This window comes from Crocuta crocuta, unplaced genomic scaffold, assembly GCF_008692635.1.
Source record: "Crocuta crocuta isolate KB4526 unplaced genomic scaffold, BGI_CrCroc_1.0 scaffold44, whole genome shotgun sequence".
Taxonomy (NCBI): domain Eukaryota; kingdom Metazoa; phylum Chordata; class Mammalia; order Carnivora; family Hyaenidae; genus Crocuta; species Crocuta crocuta.
The window spans coordinates 2,127,181-2,148,957 of record NW_027530179.1 but is presented as its reverse complement, the minus strand read 5'-3'; the positions used below and the strand labels follow the sequence as shown (position 1 = coordinate 2,148,957).

Here is a 21,777-nt window from a genome sequence, read left to right as displayed (position 1 = left end):
TGTTGGTTCTTGGGGCCAAAGCCTACCGCTGTTTCCAAGTCAGTCTTGTACGACCTATAGAGAGCAGAGGAAGAGTTCTTGAGGTCTTCTTGAAAGCCCACATTGAGTCTGACTGACATTCTTAGGGTAACATCTGCTGAGAAAAAAAAAAAAAACAACACAGGGCAATATTGCAAAATCTCATGTTAGCATTTGAATACACACAGGGAAGAGAACATTTGCTTGAGTTGATATCAAATAGTCACTCAACAAACAACACTTAATGAAGAGTTACTTACCTCCTTGGAGCTGGCAAAAAGGTCCCTTGGGAGGGAGTCCTTTAAGGCAATTGCAACAATGCCCTGCAGGGGAGCCATCATGCTCTTGACAAATGAGATTGTGGAGGCACCTTTCCTGAGGCCACCTATAGCCTGTCTCACAGGAGCACCAGATTTCATTTCCAGTAGGTCTGCAGACTGTCATTTAACCAGAACAGTGAGGCAAGAGAAGGTGGTCACCATCCTTACATTTATATAGACTGTAAGTATTTATACTTGTAGAAAATCCTAACTTGACTCCATATTGCCTTGGGGAAGTTCAACAGTACTACACGAGTTCATGTGATTCTCATATGCATCACCATGCTATTAGGTATGGCCGTCTAAAAGATGATCACTCTGACTATCTCAGCAGATGCCTACAATGATGTGATAGACAGCTTCCTGGACATAAAGCATGTGGCAGCCAGCTTCCAGGACAGCCCTTGACCACCCCTGTTTCTGAGCATTAACACCCTTTTGTCACTCCTTCTCGTATCACACTAGACTTGGTCCGTGTGACCAACAGAATATGGCGGAAATGATGATACATCACTTCTGAGACTAGGATACAAGACACTGTGGCCTCCTTCTGTGATGTCTGTCTGTCTCTCTCTTTCTTATCACTTGCTCTGGGGGGAAGCCAGCCGCCATGCATGAGGACATGTCATGGAGAGGCCAACATGGTCAGGAACAAGTCTCCAGTCAACAGCTAGTGAGGAGCTGAGTCCTGCCAACAGCCACACGCGTGGGCTTCAAAGAGGATTTTCCAGCTGCAGTTGAGCCTTCAAAGGACTCCTACTCTGGCTGAAAGCTTGACTACAAGCTCCTAAGAGGCCTTGAGCCAGAGCTACCCAGCTAAGCTCCTCCTGAATTCTTGGCCCTCAGAAGCTGTATGATACAACAAATGTTTGTTGTTTTAAGATGCTAAGTTGTGGGCTAATTTGTTAAGTAGCAACAGGTAACAAACATAGAAGACAAATAAAACTGTGCCTTTTACATTTCTAGCCGAATGTAAACAAACCAAATATTTTCTAATCCCATCGAGGACGTTGGAAAATGCTCTGAAAACAGAGTGCTTTGAATTTATTTCTAAAACTCGATCAAAGTCATATCACAGGGAGCTGTCTATTCTAAGAGTGACTACCCAAAAGAAAGCCATCAAATCACTGTTCCTGAAATAGGAGAGGTGCCCAAGCTCTAGTGAATCCGTGGACACTGATACAGTCCTTTGCTTCGGCATAGGTGGGAAGGGCATCCGAGAGAGCTAGGAAGTAGCCATTTCTGGTTCAGTTTGCTTATGTCAAGACTAAAAAATTGGATTCGGGTGCTTGGTGGCTCAGTGGGTGACATGGGTGGCTCCACACTCAGGAGCACACTAAGACTCTCTCTCTTTCTCTCTGCCTCTCTCCCACATTCACATGCTCTCTCTCTGTCTCTCTCTATTTTTTTTAAATGTTTTATTTATTTCTAATAGAGAGAGAGAGAGACAGCATGAGCAGGGGAGGGTCAGAGAGAGAGGGATTCACAGACCGAAACAGGCTCCAGGCTCTGAGCTGGCAGTCAGCACAGAGCCCGACGCGGGGCTCGAACCCACGAACCGCGAGATCATGACCTGAGTGAAAGTCGGACGCTTAACCGACTAAGCCACCCAGGTGCCCCTCTGTCTCTCTCTTTAAAAAGAAAGGAATAAAAGCTGGAATGCATAGACTGATACTGATGAACTATTTGAAATACAAGAATTCAAAAAATGTTTGAAAGACAAGAATTTTATTCTTGCTTCCATTTTAGAATCATAAAATCCACATTATTTAGGACAAGGGGGAGTCCCATATCATAGCAGGTGATGGTGCCTGAGAAACAGGACAGCTAGCCCAACCTCAGAAGGGAGGCAGTGACCAGAAAATCCAATCGCACAGCCTGTGGTTTCTATATTATGTCTTGCTTCCAAATCTGGGTGTGTACCTCGTTCCTATTTCCTGACCTATGAGGCCAAAATGAAGGGAACTTGCTCCTTATTGATGCCTGAACCAGTCCTTGCTGTACCCACTGATTACCCAGAGGGATGGGACCAAGTAGTTTGTTGTGAAGGACCTGGCAGTATCTCAGGACCATTTTGTGTCAACCAATACACAAACCACCAAGCAAACATTTGGCTATCATTTCAGATAAGGAAATTGGCCATAGACTTTGCCAATAGGGGCTTCATTCTGGAAGGCCGTGAAGTCATAAAATCACACATTAGGCCTTTTTGAGTCATGTCACTTGCCTACTACGTACAATTTGCTGTAATGGAAAGGAGCTCGGACAGCCTTTCTCCTGATATCCCCAACCCTCCATTCTAAAGCAATGGGTCTTTGACTCACCTGTTGTCACCTCAATGCTTAAAATGGTGGTGGCTTGGTCAGTGCTGTTCCCTTGAATTGGGAAACTGAGGCTGTTCAAGTAAGCTTTGATAGGCTCCAAGAAGGAGGCATTTTCAAAACTGATCTCAACATCAACGGTGTACTCTCCAGCTGCAGCAGTGCTTGAGGCTACTGAAAGGAAAGCACAGGAAGCTGTGAGACTTCACTATAGGTGGCAGAGGGGGAGCATGGCAGACAGTTCCAGATTTCAAGGCAAAAACAGGATGTGGATGCTGGCACATCAGCCTGCAGGAGTTTCTTTTTTTTTCTTTTTAAAATTTTTAATGTTTTATTTATTTCTTAGAGACAGAGAGAGACAGAGAGACAGTGTGAGCAAGGGAGGGTCAGAGAGAGAGGGAGACATAGAATCTGAAGCAGGCTCCAGGCTCTGAGCTGTCAGCACAGAGCCCGACACGGGGCTCGAACCCACAAAACATGAGATTGTGACCTGAGCTGAAGTCAGACGCTTAACCGACTGAGCCACCGAGGAGCCCCAGGGATTTCTAGTGAACCTTTTCAGAGAAAAAGAAGTTTATCAGCTCACCACCACCAAACACCCCTATCACGGTGCTCCTTGTCCATGACTTTACCATTTAAAGAAGGAAGGTAGCTGATCTTTCTGGTCTAAATGTAGTGCTATCTAGCCATTTGAGAGATTCACAGGCTAAGCTCAGGACTTGTCCTTCCTCTCCCTTCCCCCACCTTCCTTGGTGTCCGAGGTCAAAAATTGCTGTGTTGACCCTGGACTGGAGGGAATAAGAATAGAAGCAGGGAGATCTAGCAGGGGACCCTTGGGTCCTGACTCAGAGGAATGAGTCCACATGTTTCTAACACCATTCAATTGACATGCGTGTATTTTGAGATCTGAACTAAGCATGGCTTGAAGACCTCCAGAAAAAGTCATCCTGTTAATTCTCTTTGCTCTTAGCCTATGCATGCAGCATGGGCTCTTAGTGCTTACTGTGTGTCTGTGGTGCCCAGAACATGATAGGTACTCAATGAAAGTAACATTTGCATATTAGAATGTAAAATAAAAGATATCTCCAGCTCTTCATCGCCTTCCCAAATTGTCTCTGGGCTGATCGACTGTCTGGCATCCGGGATGCATTTGCTATCCAACACATACCACCACAGGCAAGCCAGACAATATACATACTGGAATGTTCTTTCATAATTTCCTGTATTACATCATGTCTGGTTCACTAGGTGTAAGCTTCTCAAGGGCAGGAACTGTTTCTTTCACTTCTCATGGCTTTACTCCATCTGGCATGGAGCTCACCACAAAATAAATATGTGCCCAATCAGCTCTTATTAAAATTTTGGCCCTCTAAGAGAGCCACACATTCACCTCCCCATCACTGCCAGAATCTGGCTCATTCTTGGCTGAAATATAGAAGAGGAGCAGAAGCCAAGGACTAGTTTCATAGCTAATGATGAACCCTCAAAGATTAAGAGAATTTTTTACACAGATGCATTGAGAAGATAAGTTGTGGCTTATTTTATCTTGTCAGTCAAATAAGGAAAATGTTAGAGAGTACCTGCAAAACTATTACTTTAAAGTTTAAGTAAAATCTGGAAGCATGATGTATATTTTGCCAAAAAAAAAAAAAAATAAATTCTACGTCTGTTTTCTAAAAAGGCAAAAGATTTTCCCATAATATTGCCAGGTTTGTTTAAAATTTCCCAAGGAATATTGACGTAAAGCACTAAAAGAGAGTTAAGTTCATTATGGGAAACTCCAATAAACAAGTTTTTATTGCAGAAAGCTGTAATATTTGTAAACTGATAGTTACAAACCATGCCTTAGAAGGTTGATTTTAAAATCCCTCACTAAATTCTACTACTAAAACTAACACTACACTACATGTAGTGTACTGAATTTTATTAATTTTATTTAATTTGAATTTAAATAAAACTGGGGCGTCTGGGTGGCTCAGTCGGTTAAGTGTCTGACTTCGGCTCAGGCCACGATCTCACGGTTCATGGGTTTGAGCCCCGCATCGGGCTCTCTGCTGACAGCCAGCTCAGAGCCTGGAGCCTGTCTTCGGATTCTGTGTCTCCCTCTCTCTCTGACCCTCCCATGGTCACACTGTGTCTCTCTCTCAGAAATAAATAAAACATAAAAAAAATTTTAGAAAAAGAATCTATGAATTTAAATAAATCCTTGGAAGAAAAACAAACAAATAAATAAGAAGTTTGGTTTTACTCATCAGCCTTGTTGAGATTTATTTCATTTTGACATCGGTCCTGCAACTTGCTGTAATTGACTCAAACTGTGACAAACATATTTGTCAATTTTCTCAAAATTAAGGAATCATCTTAAGGTATATTTCCTCCTTATAAAAATGTGTATACAAGTAGAGCAAAAGGACTTTTAAAACCCGATGCAGAATCCCAGGCCCTTGTGATACCACAGCGATGCCTAAAATTTCCTGTTGTCTTTCTGATTCTCTGATGCTTCTGTGATGAAAACAGGCTTCCTGGAAGAATTACTGATCTTAATTTGTGTGAGCCTAACTCTAGACGTGGTATGCTGCCCACAGGGAGTATTTGCGAGGGGGGCGGCCGCATAATATGTTTAAGGTCTGCCTTAATGCATATTCTTTTTCCTGAAAGGTGCTGCAGAAATGTTTATAGCCTCCAGCGGATTCCTAGCTCCAGGATTCTTTGCCTGTAGGCAGTCTATCTCCTCCCATGAATGTAAACAGGATATCCTAGACGGTAGGACTTTTTAGCAGAGCAAAGTCGGTAACAATCCCACATCCCCCACTTCCTCATCTGGGTTGTTGCATCCTGGAGTCTGACCCCAGCATAACACCAGTGCCTGTCTGAGTGCCGTTCCTCCTGCTCATCCCTGAGCCCACCTCTCCGTGCCCTTTCCAGACACAGTTGCAGACCCAGCGAATGCCTGGAAAGCACATGGTGATTCATCGATGTCATCATTCCCCACTGAAACCAAGGCGGTCCTTCGAGTGAGATCTTACAAGGAACTGAGCCAAAAGCTTAAAATACGAAGAGGAAAGTTCCTATGGCTTTATTCTTCCATGGGATTTGTGCAACTGTTATTAAAGCACCAGCCTCTAAGATGCTCTCTCCTCATCTACATTTTATGTTTTTCAACAACTTCTAAAGGAGTTTCAGAATAGCCTTCTACCTGAGTGCTACTTCTCCCTAGAGACTGATAAAGATGGGAGGGAGGGAACCTCTACTAGAGAAGGAAATGCCGTCAGCATGGAAATAAGTTGTTCTTCAAAACAGGCTCGACAACCCAATAGTAACTCAAAAAGGCTAGGGGCTTGCCCTTGGAAGTCGTCTATTCCAGCGGTCTGCACTTGACTGATGATTATGTATACCTAGGGAATTCAATACACAGGGATACTTTGGAGTCTTAACCTAGGTGAGCCAAAGTAAAATCTTCATGGATGAGTCCAGAAATTTATATGTGTGTATCTTCCCTTCCCTTCCCTTCCCTTCCCTTCCCTTCCCTTCCCTTCCCTTCCCTTCTTCCCTTCCCTTCCCTTCCCTTCCCTTCCCTTCCCTTCCTTTCCTTCCCCAATTCCCACTGGTGATTCTGGGTCAGGCAGGTTTGGGATTTAATGTTCTAATCCAAATGAGGAAACCAAGATGGTAACCATGGAGAGCCAATATTAGTGCCTAAACTTGGGGTTTTTTTGCATGTATGTGTGTTTTATTGTTTGTCTGTCTTTGTTTTGTTTTTGCTTTTGCTTTGTTTGTTGCTGTAGTCCTGCTTCTGGTCCTGTGGAGACAGGCAGGTGGTGACCAAGCTTATTTGTTCATGTCTTTCCTCAGTCACACCAGATGGATCAAAAGTGATCATAATAAAAGTAACAAAATAATAGCAGCTGCCATTTATTCATTGCCCGGTAGGTTCTGGGGTCATGAGGGAGAGTATGTATATACCCATTTTGCAGAAAATAAAACTGAGGCTTGCTGGGTTAAAGCCAGATAAATAGCAAATGTTACAGCTGGGATTTGAGGAGCGCCTGGGTGGCTCAGTTGGTTAAGCAGCCAACTTCAGCTCAGGTCATGATCTTGAGGTTTGTCAGTTCAAGCCCTGCATCGGGCTCTGTGCTGACAGCTCAGAGCCTGGAGTCTGCTTCAGATTCTGTATCTTCTTCCCTTTCTGCCTCCCCCACTTGTGCTCTGTCTCCATCTCTCAAAATATGAATAAAAACATTAAAAAATAAAAAATTTTAAAAAGCTGGGATTTGAAACCACATTTTCTTGACTCCAAAGTCCATTTTCTTTCTTTCTTAAATGTTTTATTAATTTTTGAGAGAGAGAGTGAGCTTGAGTGGGAGGGGGAGAGAGACAGAGGATCTGAAGCAGGCTGCACGCTAACAGCAGAGAGCCTGATGTGGGGCTCAAACTCACAAACTGTGAGATCATGACCTGAGCCAAAGTCAGACATTCAACAGACTAAGCCACCCAGGTGCCCCTCAAATCCTAGCTTTAACATTTGCTATTTATGTGGCTTTAACCCATCAAGCCTCAGTTTTATCTTAAGAATTTTTTTTTTTATGTTTATTTATTTTTGAGAGGGAGAGAGACCGAGTGCAAGCTGGGGAGGGGCAGAGGGAGAGGGAGACACAGAATCTGAAGCAGGCCCCAGGCTCTGAGCTGTCAGCACAGAGCCCAATGCGGGGCTCAAACCCATGGACCTCGAGATCATGACCCGAGCTGAAGTCTGATGGTTAACTGACTGAGCCAGCCAGGCGCCCCAAGTCCCTTTCCTTTTAACCATTCCCTGCCACAACACCAATGGAAGAAGATAATGAAAGTGACCACTTTGTAAAGCCTAATGTACTACAAAAGACAAATGTGACACTATTATTGTGTCTTTAGAACTAGTGTGCAATTCTCAAAGTCAATTTCAAAATAGAAGTGTTTTCAAGGGCAAAATTATTAATAATAAATGGAAGAATTATCTAAAACTTTGTTCTATTTGTTTCAGCATTATAAATATCTTAGAAATCTACACTGAGGAAAAATCCATTGTGACCCCTCATTGGCACTCATGGATTTTGATCTTAAGCCTAGCTAGGTTTAGTCATTTGTGCCCTAGTTTACTGACCTATTGATTCATAAACAACTTTACTATTTTTTTAATGTTTTATTTATTTCTAGGAGAGAGAGAGAAAAAGAGAGACAGCGTGAACAGGGAGGGTCAGAGAGAGAGGGAGTCACAGACTGAAACAGGCTCCAGGCTCTGAGCTGGCAGTCAGCACAGAGCCTGACGCGGGGCTCGAACCCATGAACCGCGAGATCATGACCTAAGCAAAAGTCGGACGCTTAACCGACTAAGCCACCCAGGCGCCCCATAAACAACTTTACTATTGACTGAGTGCCTACTTCCCAGCTGTTAGGCTAGGTGCTGGGGACATGGCGTAAATAAAAGAGGCAAAGCTCTACCTACTTCCCCGGATCTTTTACACTCACACGGGAGGTAAAAGTAGGCTGAAATGTCAGTGTCAGGTGGTTGTGAAGGGCATGGAGAAACTAAAGCAGGGTGAAAAAACAGAGTGGTAGGCAGGGCGAGGGTGCAGTGGTATTTTTTGCAGACTGGTTAGAAAAGACCTTTCTAAAGCAGTAAACGTGGAGCAAAGATGCAAGTGAAATGAGGAGACTGCCATGTGCATATTCGGGGCCTATTACCCCAGGAAGAGAAGATCAAGGCCAATGTCTTGAGAGTGATTTCCACGGCCCGCCTGAGGAACAGCAAGGAGATGCCCTCCGGGTCTGGGTCCTCCAGCCGTGTCACGGCCCCTGAGGCAAGAAACCAGAGCTGCTGTTGGGCCTCCTGACCCTGTATGGCCCTGGGTGAGTGTCTGACTTTAACGAAAGTAGCTCAGATGTGCAGGTCTCAGCATGACCGACCAGTGGCTGGGACCAGAGGCTCACTGTGCTCACAGCCCTCAGGCAGACCCACAGTTTGGTACGGAAATGCCAACTCCTGCTTGCCTCCGCCTCTCTCAAATCTGAGGACTTTGGAGCTGGCGAGAGTGATGTTCTTGATCTGCCCCACGCTATAAGGGGGCTCAGGAAGAACAGAGGATGGTTTCCCCGCCTCTGTGTGAGTGAGTCCTTTAGAGGCCCTGTGTTCTCCTCTGCTGTCTCTGGGCCATCTGATTCCAGAGTTTAATGTGTTTGCTTTTGCTTGGGCTCCTGTGGCCTCCTGTTGTTTGGCTGAACTCTTCTGACTCACCGTTGCCCCAAGTGGAAGGTAGAACATTCTAGGTGTTATTTGTGTCACAGATGGAGGCCTGAGGCACAACCCAACCAGGATTTCCCTTCTCCTTTCCCATCAACCGCTGCCCGCCACACAGCACTTATCTTAAAGAGACATTTCTGGAAAGTTGGCCACAAAGTGCGAGAAGTAGTTCTGGGTCTTAATCACAGCTGTTTCAGCAAACAATATTATTTTTGCCTGGCAACCCTAATGGGAATTATGGCTTCTCAGAAGTTGGAGACTGAGTCTGTCTAAATTAATCTCCCAAGAGAAATGAGGTTGATGGGATCTTTCTCTTGACCAAAAGGGACAACACTTTGTTATCACTGAAGACTTAGCTCCGTGGTTTCTCACCCTGGAGCAGGTAAATATTAACAGACGCCTCTCTTTCTGCTTGTTTCTTACTATGTTCTAGTGGGTAGCAATTTGGCTACATCATCTGTATCTGATTGTACCATTGTCAGCAGATAGTCAAAGGATCCCGTTTTCCCTTTAGATTTTAGAAAGGTTTGTTCACACCAGGGAACACCACCAGAACCCCAGGCTGTGGCTCACTGGCAGGTGTGGATGGAAGAGAGGGTGGGCATCAGAGCAGGTAATTGAATGCTGGGCTGTAAAGTCTGGAGAAAAGAATCATTTCTACCAGTTCATCACATACCCAAGTCAGTGTCATATAAAGCTCTTTTCCTACTAAGATGAAGACAGTTCTGTCTACTCCTTACCCTACGAAGCTGCTCTAATAATCATGGAATGGAATCTCATGGGCAACAGTCAGAAACACAGGTTGAAAAAGATTAACTCTGCACTATGAGCATGGACTTTGGAGCCAGTGAGAGATGAGGCGGAATACCTTCTTACCTCGGCAGGCCATTTAACCTCTGTGAGCCACACTTTGCCATCTAGAAAATAGGAGTAATATTTTCCCTGCAGAATTGCTGCTAAGGAGTTGGTCTGAAGACCCCTAGCAAATCATCTGGCCTATAGTAGCCATCCTGAAACAGCAGGTAAAAATAATAATATTAATGATAATAAATGTGATGATTATATTACAGGCGGATGCCCTCTGGTAGATCAAGAAAAGCTAATGCTATTCCGATCAGGTTTTACCTTTGAGATTGTTAAACAAACAAACAACACTAATTAGAAATTAAAAGAGGAGGGTCTGGGTGGCTCAGTCAGTTAAGCACCTGACTCTTGATGTTGGCTCAGGTCATGATGAGATTGAGCCCTGTGTCGGGCTCTATGCTGAGTGTGGTGGGGAGCCTGTTTAAGATTCTCTCTCCCTCTCCCTTTGCTCATCTCCAATGCTCATGCTCTTTCTCTCTCAAAAAAATTATTTTAATTAAAAAAATAATTCAAAGAAAAAGCATTCTCAACACATGGAATGTCAACCCTAAAACCAATCCCAGACACCAGGCCAAGAGCACCTCAGCCTTGCTGTCTCACTCTGCCACCACCTCCCCTTGCTTAGTGCACTAAATGCCGTGTGTTATCCTAAGAGGGATAAAACCACAAAACATCTGTTCCTCAGTTTAGACAACGTCCAGCATTTCCTGGACCCAGGTAAAGGGCCAGCACACACTGGGGCTGCTAGGGCTGCAGAAAGACCGAGATTCCCACACCAGCAGCCAACGACCCAATTCCCTCACCAGGTAGGTATGAAAATGTAAGCACCTCCTGCACAGGGTTGGGACACCCTGGGTCTCCCTTTCTCAAAAATATCTCAGTCATTCCTTTGGAAGCCAAAGAAGAACCCATGAGGACTTTTCAGACCAGGACCCAAGCACATTCCCCAGTGAAGCTCAGAAACCTGGCACAGAGAACTTCCACACTGATACAGAGAGCACACGTGTGTTACTTCTAACCAACAAGAAACTTCCACTCTCACTCCCCTCAGAAGATTGCCCTTAAGAGTAACTTTGGAGCTTCTTGGCAAACCTCCAAGACAAGATTTCTATTCCAACTCCAGGTTCTCCCTGTGAAACCCTTAGACACCTAGGTCTTTGAACTCCTGGAGTGTCACATGGATCCCCATCACCCTTCACTTCATGTCAAATTGGTCTCCAAGTCCTCTTGATCTGCTTCTTGTAATGTCTTTCACAAGTGCTCCCCTTTCTCCTTTCCTGTTTCACTCGAGGAGCCAGGGCCAGTGATGGTCCATACGGCTGAGCCTCCTCGCTGGTCTCCTGAGCCCTGACTTCTTCGTCTAATTCATTCAGCCATAGCATCTGGCTCATTTTCACTTCAGATGGCTTCCATCAGCCCTTTGTCTGTGCCAGCCTCTCAGCTGACCTAGAACCCACTTCTTGGTATAATCGGGATGTAACTCTGGATGTTCTGTCCCATTCTTATTTTCCCTCTACTCCCCAGCAGCCTCTCTGCTCTAATGGAAGATCCACCCTTATTCCAGCCCCTGGCCTCTGGATTTTTGTGCAGACTCCCCTTCCCAAATAGAGTTCTGAATTCATTTTCCTAAACCCTGCTAGTATGTCATGGCCTCCCTTCTCCTGCCTTCAGCGGTTATATGGGAACTTCTTCGTACAAGGGATTTTCAGGCTCTTTCAAATGCAATATTATTTCTAAAAATAAATCTTTGTTTTTAATTAAAAAATCAAATAGACCCCTAGATAACCCTAATTACATTTAAATAATATGTACATAATATTATTTAATCTTCTCAGCAACCTCATATATGTATTTATATGCAATTATATGTCTGTGTTTGCATGATATATGCTTGTGATATATATGTAATATACATACACATACATATATATGTACATGTGTGTATATCAAAGGCCCAGTGACAATATATAACGGATCAGAGTAACTTAGGAAGAAGTTTGGAGTGTTCTGAGCATAAATATGAGTGTAGATCCTACTTTTAAAGATGATTCTATCTATCCCAAGCCCTAAAGCTTCGATCCAGTGTCCCAAAAGGAAATTCCCTTTGAGAATTCTCTTTTCCTGGAAACTTTGTTTGTCCCTTTCTGGCATGAAGTCCCCAGAAGGGGGGGATGAATGTATATATGAAAGGAGACACCACCCAGAAAATTAAAGCTCAATCCTATGGCTTGACTAACACACCAGGTAGAACACAGACACCTTGGTGTAGCATCTGCTGAATGTCACCCTCCTGTTGGTTTCTTTCTTCTTTTTCCTCGAGAACTACGTTCTCCATTGCAATTTATATTCCAGCTCTCTGTGGTCTAGCCCCTGAGTCTTTCCATGGCCACTTCTTACTTTGGTAATTTTGTAAAAGTACCAAGGTCAATCCATCTTCTGCAGATGATGGGTTGAGTCATTAACACCTTCCAAAATGACTCCAAAAGTCTAAGAGCACAGAGGATCATGTATAACAAAGGGAAAACATTTTCTATGGTAATATATCATCATCGTGATTGTTTTTAATGAAAACACCTCTGGAAAATTTTGGAATGTCAAATCCTTAGATGTAGAAGTGGCTACCTTCCAAAAGGCTAACCTCTCACGATGTCACCACAGGTCGTAAACATCCAGGCCCAGAAGAGCAGGAAGACGCTACTTGTACAGCTGTGTGGTCACCAACTGTCCCTGAGGAAGCTGGCAGCCGGGGCCCTACAAGAGTCTGGGAGAAACCTGGAGGTGGAACTCACCCACAAATAGTTTGGTTTTGAAAAAGAAAATCTTTCAAAATAGCAACTGGGGCCATCTCTAGCTCTGTTCTTGTCCCAGGGGGCAGGAGGGCTCAGGGGATGGAGTACACGCACTGATGCTTATTTAAAGGCACAGAAAGTGTCACCTTTGTGCTTCGGACTGCTTCAGGGAAGGAGGGGAGTGGGAGAGTGAGGGTCTATAAGGATATAAAACAAAGCTGAAACAGAAAAGGAAGAAAAGAAAGGCAAAGGAAGAAAAAAAATGGAGGTATGACCTTCCAGTGAACATGTGGAGACCTTAGTAAAATATGACCGAATTGTCATTTCAAGCACTGGGCGGAGCTCGATCTGGTTGATGCTCTGAGAGGCTCCATCAGACACCCCTATCCTGGCGCCAGTGAAAGCCCACCCTCTTTGGCAGCTTTATGACCCTTATAGATGACAAGGCCGAACAGACCAAACCACAGCCTGCCTGGACGTGATTCAGTCATAATCCTAAAGGTTAAGAAGGTCTACCTTTTCCAGATTCAGTACAGGTACTAGGCCCGCAGACTTTTGGCGATAGGAACGTACCCTCAACTCACAAAAGGGCACAGCCACGACAGGCACATATGCTCTCTTTATTTGTTCACTCATCTACCGAGAGACTGGGCTCAGTGCCAGGCTACAGAGATGAGGAGGGCTCAAGGGACTCATGTCTACTGGGGATGACAGACAGGAAGTAAAATTATTACAAAGCATCGGGACAAATCTTGCACTATGGGAGTGTGGCAAGCGCAGTGGGAACCCAGGAAAGCAGCCCCTCCCTGTCTGGGGAATCCATGGAAAGCCTTACGTGGCAGGATCCCACGTGAATGGAGACTTAGGTCAGAGTGTCTCAGGCAAACAAAGGAGGGTGGTGGGTGGGCAGCGACCATGTGAAAGGAAACAGAAGGAGATAAGTGGGAAAATCATGTGGGGTCCGGTAAGACTCCAGCAGGTGATTGGAGTTTCTCTCCAAGGCATTTGGGAGCCCAGGAAAGATTTTACGTAGGAAAATGGCAGGATCAGATGGGTGTTTTTGAAAGGTTAGGAAGTGAGAGCCACAGAGGACAGCCTCTTCAGGATTTCAGGAGCAGTGAGGGGGGAGGTGAGGGGCTTGTGATGTGTTGCTAAGATCCATTTAATGTCATTAGGTAGAGTAGGGAGCGGCAGTCTTTTGTAATTGTCTCTAGAAACTGACCCCTGATGCGCTCGGAGACAGAACTGTATGGATCACGGGGTTTGGAAAGTTATAGCAAATGCCATTTGATCGGACTTACTAGAAGAGACTGCCAAGCAAAGATTTTACATACCTGCTCGTTTTTGCCTTAGTGGCTCCTTCCCCTCTAGTTCATGTTCACGGAGAATCTGAAAGAACATTGTAGGAGACTGTCAGTTAGGATTCGAGACGTCTCTTTTCCTTGGCTTTCTGCTCACGTGCCCTGAAGTGTAGGAGCTGAGCTTCGGGCTGTGGATTCCCGGTGAGCACCTTGTGCCCTGTGGATGGCAGGAACTGCATGAATACGGCCTGGCATGCACTTTTGATAGACCTGTCTCTGGGCCCAGGTGTGAAACCAATCACCATATCTAAGTTTCTCCGAGTTCCTGTAGTTTGAGTCGGGTCAAGAAATATAAATTACGGTGTTTTTAACTTGTGCTGTCTGCCTCAGACTTGAACCCTGAGTCATACCAGTGATAAGTCTTAGACAAGTCTCACGATCTCTCCTCAGCCCTCAGCCTGTCCCCACCCTAATGGTTCTGCTGCATTAGGACTGTTTAGATAGTGCATGCTTAGAAGTCATTTTCTCCTCCTTTGTTCCCTTTTCTCCTGGAAGCTTCCATTGTTGCTTTCTGCGGCAGGGGCTGTGAGAGCTAGTTCTGGAGACAGACTGCCTGGGTACAAGGCTGTGCCACTTACTAGGTATGTGACCTGGGGAACTTACTTATCCTCTCTGAGCCTCAGTCTTCTTTTCTGTAAAATGGATTAATAATACCATTGACCTCACAGAACCATTATAAGAATTAAATCAACTGCCATGGGACACAAAGTAAGCCTTTAATAAATTTGAATTATATCATATAGCATAATAGTTAAGAGCAAGGGCCCTACAGACATTGAGTTCAAATCCTAGCCCTGCTATTAAATGGCTGTGTGAACTTGGGCAAGTTATTTAACCTCTCTGTGCCTTGGTACTCATCTATAATATAGGAATAAAACTAGTCTATCTCGTGAGGTTGTCATAAGGATCAAATGATTAACAAAGGTAAAGCACTGAGAATAGTTTGATGGCATGGTAAGTGCTCTTCTGGGCCAAAGCATCACCATCTTCTAGAAGCACCATTCACATGTACGCTTTCATCTGCACATTGACACTTCCACTCTAGAAAGCTCTCCTGTCATCATGCAGCTTCTTTGTTTAAAAGTTGCCTTTGATTGGCTTTGCTTTTGGGATCACTGCCAATTCTGCAGCCAGTAATCACACCTTGACCTGACCTGGGCTTCCTATTTCATCCTTGCTGGGATGTGCTTGCCAATCCAAACTCCCTTCAAGGCTCAATAGAAGAGCCAGATCGCCCCTACCCTCTGCGGTTCGTCCTTTCCCATGAGCTCAACACATCCAGGATCACCACCCAAGGCAAAGCTCGTTCTACCATCTGTGTTATCTATCATTCTTTTCTAGTTATCTCTCCTCATAGCAGTTATAAAATATTAATTCCTAAAATATATCCAACACCCCTGCGTCAGGCACTGTTAAGTACTTGATGTGTGCTTAGGTATTTAATCCTTATGACAATCTAAGGTATAGGTACTATTATTACTCACATTTCCCTGATGAGAAAGCACAGTTGCAGAGAGGTCAAATAAGTTGCCTAAGGTCACACAGCCTTTAAATGGCAGAACCAGGACCCAAACTCAGCTAGCCTGGCTCTAGTGTTTGCACTTGTCCACGAAGGCATTGAATGATGTTGTCAGGAGATACCCTGGGAAACTGTGGGTCTGTCTCAGTGACCTAGTCTCTCTTACCTAGCACCCCTTCTTTCTCTGTTACCTCTTCCTATCCCCTCCTTCTTTTCGATGACAGTATTAACATCCATGAGGATCTGCAGAGGGGCGGTGTGCCTGGCAGTTCATAAATGTTCTTGAAGAAATGAATAGAGGAATGATGCATGACGATTGGAATTTCAGAAGCCCAATTGCTATTTTGTTTGCAGTGGGCTTATTTTAGCTGTACTTAAATGCGCAGGAACCACAAAGGAGCAAAGTCAATGCATAGGGCTGGTTCCTGTCCAGCTTTGCAGGGGGACTGCTTGGGCTCTGTGCCCAAGCAGAAGGAAAGCTTCTTCCACTGCATTCCTGCCTGCATCCTCTCTGGGGCCTGGGGGCAGGGAGAGGGAAGCCACCAGGAAGCCTTCTCTGTCCACTCCTCATGGGCTGTGGTTGGGGGACTTGGCCCAGGAGAAGGTGATCACAGGCAGTCACCTTTGGGAAGCTCTCCAAGGTCTAGATTTCATTTTCTACATTCCCCGGAGGGACTAAAGAATTGAGGTTAAAAAATCAAGGTGCAGTCGATTCCCTCATACCTAGCATTTCAATCTGTGACCATAAGGATCACTTCCCTTGTCTCCCTCAGCCCAGTTTAGCAGGTGTGGGGTATGGTGACAAAAACTGTCTTTTTAATGGGCACATCTCTGGACATGAGGCCATCTTTTGAGAAACGCTACTTTTTAACCATTTCCTGCATCCTGATGGCGATTATCTGGAACTGCATGGGGACATCTCTGCAAAGGGCTGCCTCTGTACCTCTGTCACTGACTGCCTCTGTTGTCCAGCCAGTGAGGATGCACAGCCTCTTGTGAGAATGACCCACTTTTTATTTTAAGGCCTGTAGTCACTGGGGAAAATGGAGGAAAAATACTGAAAGCAATAAAATCCTTGAGGAGTCCCGGCGGTGGTGATGGTGAATACCCTTGGCTCTTCCAGATTTGAGAAGGTACAAAGAGATGGGCTGCAAGGTCAGGGTGCCTGCATTTCGACAAGGCAAACGTTAGAGTCACGCCAAGCAGCGATTCCCACCATCTCCTTCTCTTCCTGGTTGGAAAAGTCATTCACTGATTCTGAGGCTCAGTTTCTCACATTGTGGAAAGTGATGTTCTCAGGCACACCAGCTGCTTGTACAGTTTCTGGCAGCGGCCTGTGTCCATGTGTCAGGCTGGCTTGGGTCTCACCAGAGGCTACCCTTGCCTTCCTGAGTCCTCATGTCCCTCCTGTTCAGGGACCTTTGTGACTCCAGCACTTACCTTTTCTCTTAAACACTGGGTGCTGAGGAGAACTCTTAGGGGAGCATAGATCTTCCCAGATGAGTATTTACTTCAGAGAAGAAAACAGAACCTCCAGAGGGCCTCCTTCTGCTTGTCCAGGTAGAGGTACCCAGATGAGCATCAGAGGACAATGGTCATCCAAAGGAGATTTCCTGACGGCCAAGTCTCAGCCAGAAGGCACAAGGTCACCAAATCCAGGAAATACCCACTTTTGGACATCATGACTTTAAAATAATTGTGTGTGGGTTTGGGCGGGGGAAGGGGTGGCCTGGAGTGAGCCTGGACAATCAGTCAAGGATAAGAGGTGGCATTTTGTGTGCAGAAAAACAAAACAAAACAGACAAAACAACTCCAGGGAACAGGATGTCAAACAAGGTAGTCACCAAAGGCTCCAGGGTCACCGGATTTCTCTTCTGCTCACCAAGGCTCTGCCACTCACTCCTCTTTTCCTTGACCTGCAATCCCCAATTTAACATCTTTGCCTCCAGTTAGATAATGATCTCCTCACAAAGGCATCCTAACACAGGTTCATATGTGCTGGCAAAGTAAAAGTAAACAAATCACCAAATCTTAAGTGTTAGCTCTGTGTTGGTCTGAGAACGTCTGACCCTCATAACAAACCGATGAAGGAGATGCTATTTATTCTCTTATTATGTAGAGGAAACAGGTTCAAGGAGACGAAGAAACGGGGAAATTTCCTAAGCTAGCCAGAGCTGGGCTTCGCCCTCAGCGATGATGTCAAGGTTGAGTGTCGACTGCCTTGAGGCTCAAAAGGCCGCCCCCGGAGCAGGAATGACGTCACCCTGTCAGAAATGCAACATCCGGGCTCCACCCCAGACTTCCTGAGTTGAGATCTGCGTTGCATTCGGTTGTGCAGGTAGGTTCCTACACACATTGAAGTTTGAGAAGCTCCGTTATCACGCTTTGAAAGCCCGTCACCCCGCCTTTGCACATGCACAGGCTCACTGCAGCATTACTCAGAATAGCCTAGACATAAAAGCAACCCAAGTATCCATGAATGGGCAAACGGATAAACAAAATGTGGGGTATACGCACAACGGAGCATTATTCAGACTTAAGAAAGGAAGGAAATTCTGACGCATATTACAACATAGGTAAATTTTTAGGACATTATGCTAAGTGAAATAAATTAGTCACGAAAAGGCAAACAGTGGATGACTCCACTTACGTGAGGTACATAAAGTAGTGGGGCTCATAAAAAGAAAGTCATAATAGCAGTTTCAGGAGCAGGAGGAAAGGGGGGAATGGGAAGTTCTTGTTTAACAGGGATAGATCTTCAGTTTTGCAAGATGTAAAGGTTCTGCAGGGTTGTTGCACAGCAATGTGGATCTATTTAACACTCCCGAACTTAGAAATGGTTAAGGTGGGGCCCCTAGGTGGCTCAGTGGGTTGAGTATCTGACTTGGCTCAGGTCATGGTCTTGCAGTTTGTGAGTTTGAGCCCCACATCAGGCTCTGTGCTGACAGCTCAGAGCCTGGAGCCTGTTTCAGATTCTGTGTCTCCTTCTCTCTCTGCCGCCCCCCCTCCCCCCACATGTGCTCTGTCTCTCTCTCAAAAATAAGCATTAAAAAAATTTTTTTTAATGGTTAAGATGGTAAATGGGATGTATGTTGCCACAATATTTTTAAAAAGCTCATTGGCACATGTTGCATTTAAAATGGTCGAAGGCCAGCCTTGGGAACGGGAGAGGGAGGCAGCTTAGGGCAGTACAGACTAACGAGGCAGGTTCAGGTGGATGTCTCCAATGAGGGGGTCTTCGGCCATTGGCTTGTGTGAAGATATTATATCTCAAAGGCAGATCTAGAGAGGAAAACTGGGGCCCTCTGGGATGGTGGTGGGAGTCTCTAGAAAGATGGAATTTGAACTCCACCAGCAACCTTGGGAAGTCACCGGCTTCTCCTCTAACCAGTCGATGCCCTCAGACAGATGGAGGGGTGTTGTCAGGGCCACCGCAAAGGGGACCATCCAGGAAGAGTGGGAGGGCACAGCTGCAGCCATGAGTGCCAGGAGACTCTGGAATAGAGGTCAAGGTGACTGTATTGAGGAGATTACCTCAGGCTCGGGCTTTCTGTCCACATGCCTGAGTAACTAGAGCTGGGCGCTGACCCTGCGAATTCACAGGAAGCGTAAATGTTTCTCTCTGGCTTACCCGGGCAAGCTGCTGCATATGATCACACAAGGGGAACCTCGCACTGGATTTTGGGAGAAGAGGCACAGAAGGTACATTTCCCAAGTCATGAGAGAAGTAATGGAAAAGACACAGCAAACCTAGGTCAAATGAAAGACACAAAAACAGAAAAGAGGAAGGCAGTGTATCAAGTCCTAAAACAGAATCCCGAAAGTGAGATCAAGCATCTTATATATGACATTATATGTGAATAAATTATACTCCTCCCATCAAAGTCAGATTTGCTCAGATTTTGCTGAAAAGATAAACAATCAAAACCTCAAACACATGTTGTTTATAGGAGAACTATTAACACAAAGTGGTCTGTTAAAGGCAAAACAAGAAACAAAGAACAAAGACCGGGAAAACACAAATACAAAAACAAATTTGATAGCTGAAACAGGGGACAAAGAATTAAAATTAAAAAGAACCAAGGAGAGGGATGCCCGGGTGGCTCAATTGGTGGAGTGCCTGACTCTTGATTTTTGGCTCAGCTCATGATCTCATGGTTCTTGGGATCAAGCCCCGTGCTGACCAACACGGAGGCTGCTTGGGATTCTCTCCCTCTCCCTCTCTGCCCCTTACCTGCTTACACTGTCTCTGTCTCTCTCAAAAATAAATAAATAATTTTAAAAATACCAAGAAGAGCAAAAAGAGACGTTCTATAATGTCGCAAGTTACCAGTGAAACTCTTAACACTAGTGGCAGACTGAATAAAACAGTGCTAGAATGTTTATAAAAAAAAATCGGTAGCAAAAAATGGCATTACAGTAGGAGAAAGGGTAATAGTAGACAACACTATAGCTTTTATGACGTGTCAGGCACTGTCCTAAGGCATCTCACGCATATTAACTGATCTAATTCTCATAGCAATCCGGAAATCAGCACTATTCACATTATTCTACAGGTGAAGAAATTGAGCCACAGAGAGAAATGGCTAGGGAAAGCCATTACATAGGTTTCCCTAGATTTCAAAACCACTACCATGACCTGTCTCTGGGCACCAAGTGGCCTCAGGAAGAATAACTAATAATCTCCACAAGGAATACGGGAGTATTTATTACCCTCTGTAGTTAAGCTAATCTCCCATTAACATCCCAAAGACAAAACAAAACAACCTGGATGATTTGCCAGCAAAAAGTTTAAATGACATCGATGACCCCTTCAGCTATATCAGTCTGTGATTGTGACACACACACACACACACACACCCCTTCTGAAACGTGTTCTCCTCTGATAAATTAAATTAAAATAAATTGCTCACATTAAATAAAGTAAAATAAATGCTTTGAGAACATGGGTCCTACCCAGTCCTCAGAATCTGCCTTCTGGTCATTGTTGTCAGTTTCCAAGTAGAGTTTCTGGCCTAGAAGTGGCCATTTAGTTAAGGGGGAAGGCTGAGGGATGGTCCCTTGACTTGCACAAATGTCGTATGGTAAGTTGTAGCCCAGCAGACACCCTGAATCTGTTTACATTTGCCACCCCTTCCTTGCATTTGCAACATTTTCTCAAAGGCCCTAAAAAACATTTTTTAAAGCAAATTCCGTCTGCGACGGTCCCAGGAAATCAGAAACATTTGATGGGGAAAAATAGAGCACACATGGATGTACTTACCAAGGGATGAACAAAAGACTCTAAATTCAAGTTCGGTGTAGCTTGGGAAAAATAAATCACAATAATCATGCAGCACAGCGTGATTCTCCTTGGGGATTTCATTTCTTTACGTTTGAGTTGCTTTGCCTGAAATGTAAATATGACGGTTTAGAGATAGAAGAATTTGTTTATTAAACATAGAAAGGACTAGCAAACCCTGTTTCGAGCGTCACGCTACACAAGGATCTTTGCAAACAGAGAGGAGGATGGAAGGAGCATGAAAGTATCAACTACAGAGGACAGTCTATGCTCCAGACCTGGGGCTGAGGATATGATCATGTCCAGAAGGTTGAGGGTTGGGGAAGATTGCACACAGATCTGTACACAGGACAAAGGTAGTAGATGATTGGGTACCTTTTCTATATAGAGAGAGAAAGAGAGAGAAGGAAGGAGAAAGGCGAAAGGGGGGAGAGAGGGATCAAAGCAAGAAAAAGGGAAAAACTACTCAGCAAGAAATTCTTTAAACATCGTGATCCAGTACCCAGAACATATGAACAAAAGGATTCAGAGAACACTACTTACCTTTGCTGCATACAACACACTCTGATATTTCCAATTCTATAGTATCTTATCTTACCCTATTTTTCCTTTTAATTCTGGTAGCAACCCATTAAATTGACCTCATGATGCATAATAGTAGGCGAGGACCGCTTAGTATGAAAAACCCTGGAGTTAGCCATAACAATATTATCTGTATTTGATAGTCTTTAATAGTATTATAGTGAATAGCACAGAATGTTAATATAATATGTCCCATCTTATGCATTGATTTTTGACAGCAACCTCTTTATAATGCTGGTGATTGAGATGAAGTTTTTGGTGGCCAGATCCATCATCTCTGCATTTAAAAGGTAGAATATCAGATTGCATAATCCCAACCCTCTCTGGTGTTGGGACCCAGACAGACTACTTTGTACAGATTCCTTTCCACACCGACTTTTTTTTACAGCCAAGTATTTTCATGAAAAGAGCACTAGACCAAGAGACAAAAGATATGTGTTAAGATCCA

At 44.6% G+C, this 21,777-nt stretch overlaps 1 protein-coding gene across 7 annotated transcripts in view; it reads right to left on the bottom strand.

Annotated features, from left to right (window-relative positions):
* Positions 1–21,777, bottom strand: part of ADGRF5 (adhesion G protein-coupled receptor F5) — a 104,905-nt gene that overhangs the window by 36,492 nt on the left and 46,636 nt on the right. For 4 of the 7 annotated variants that reach the window (XM_077764833.1, XM_077764829.1, XM_077764834.1 and 1 more), the window contains exons 2-6: positions 20,730–20,855; positions 13,921–13,975; positions 2,663–2,833; positions 279–455; positions 27–136 (exon numbers count right to left, since the gene is read on the bottom strand). In XM_077764833.1, coding sequence (XP_077620959.1) covers positions 27–136; positions 279–455; positions 2,663–2,833; positions 13,921–13,975; positions 20,730–20,831 — 615 coding nt within the window. In that variant the 5' untranslated portion in view covers positions 20,832–20,855. The remainder of the gene's footprint in view (positions 1–26; positions 137–278; positions 456–2,662; positions 2,834–13,920; positions 13,976–20,729; positions 20,856–21,777) is intronic. The other 3 variants (XM_077764831.1, XM_077764835.1, XM_077764832.1) reach the window with 2 other exon arrangements.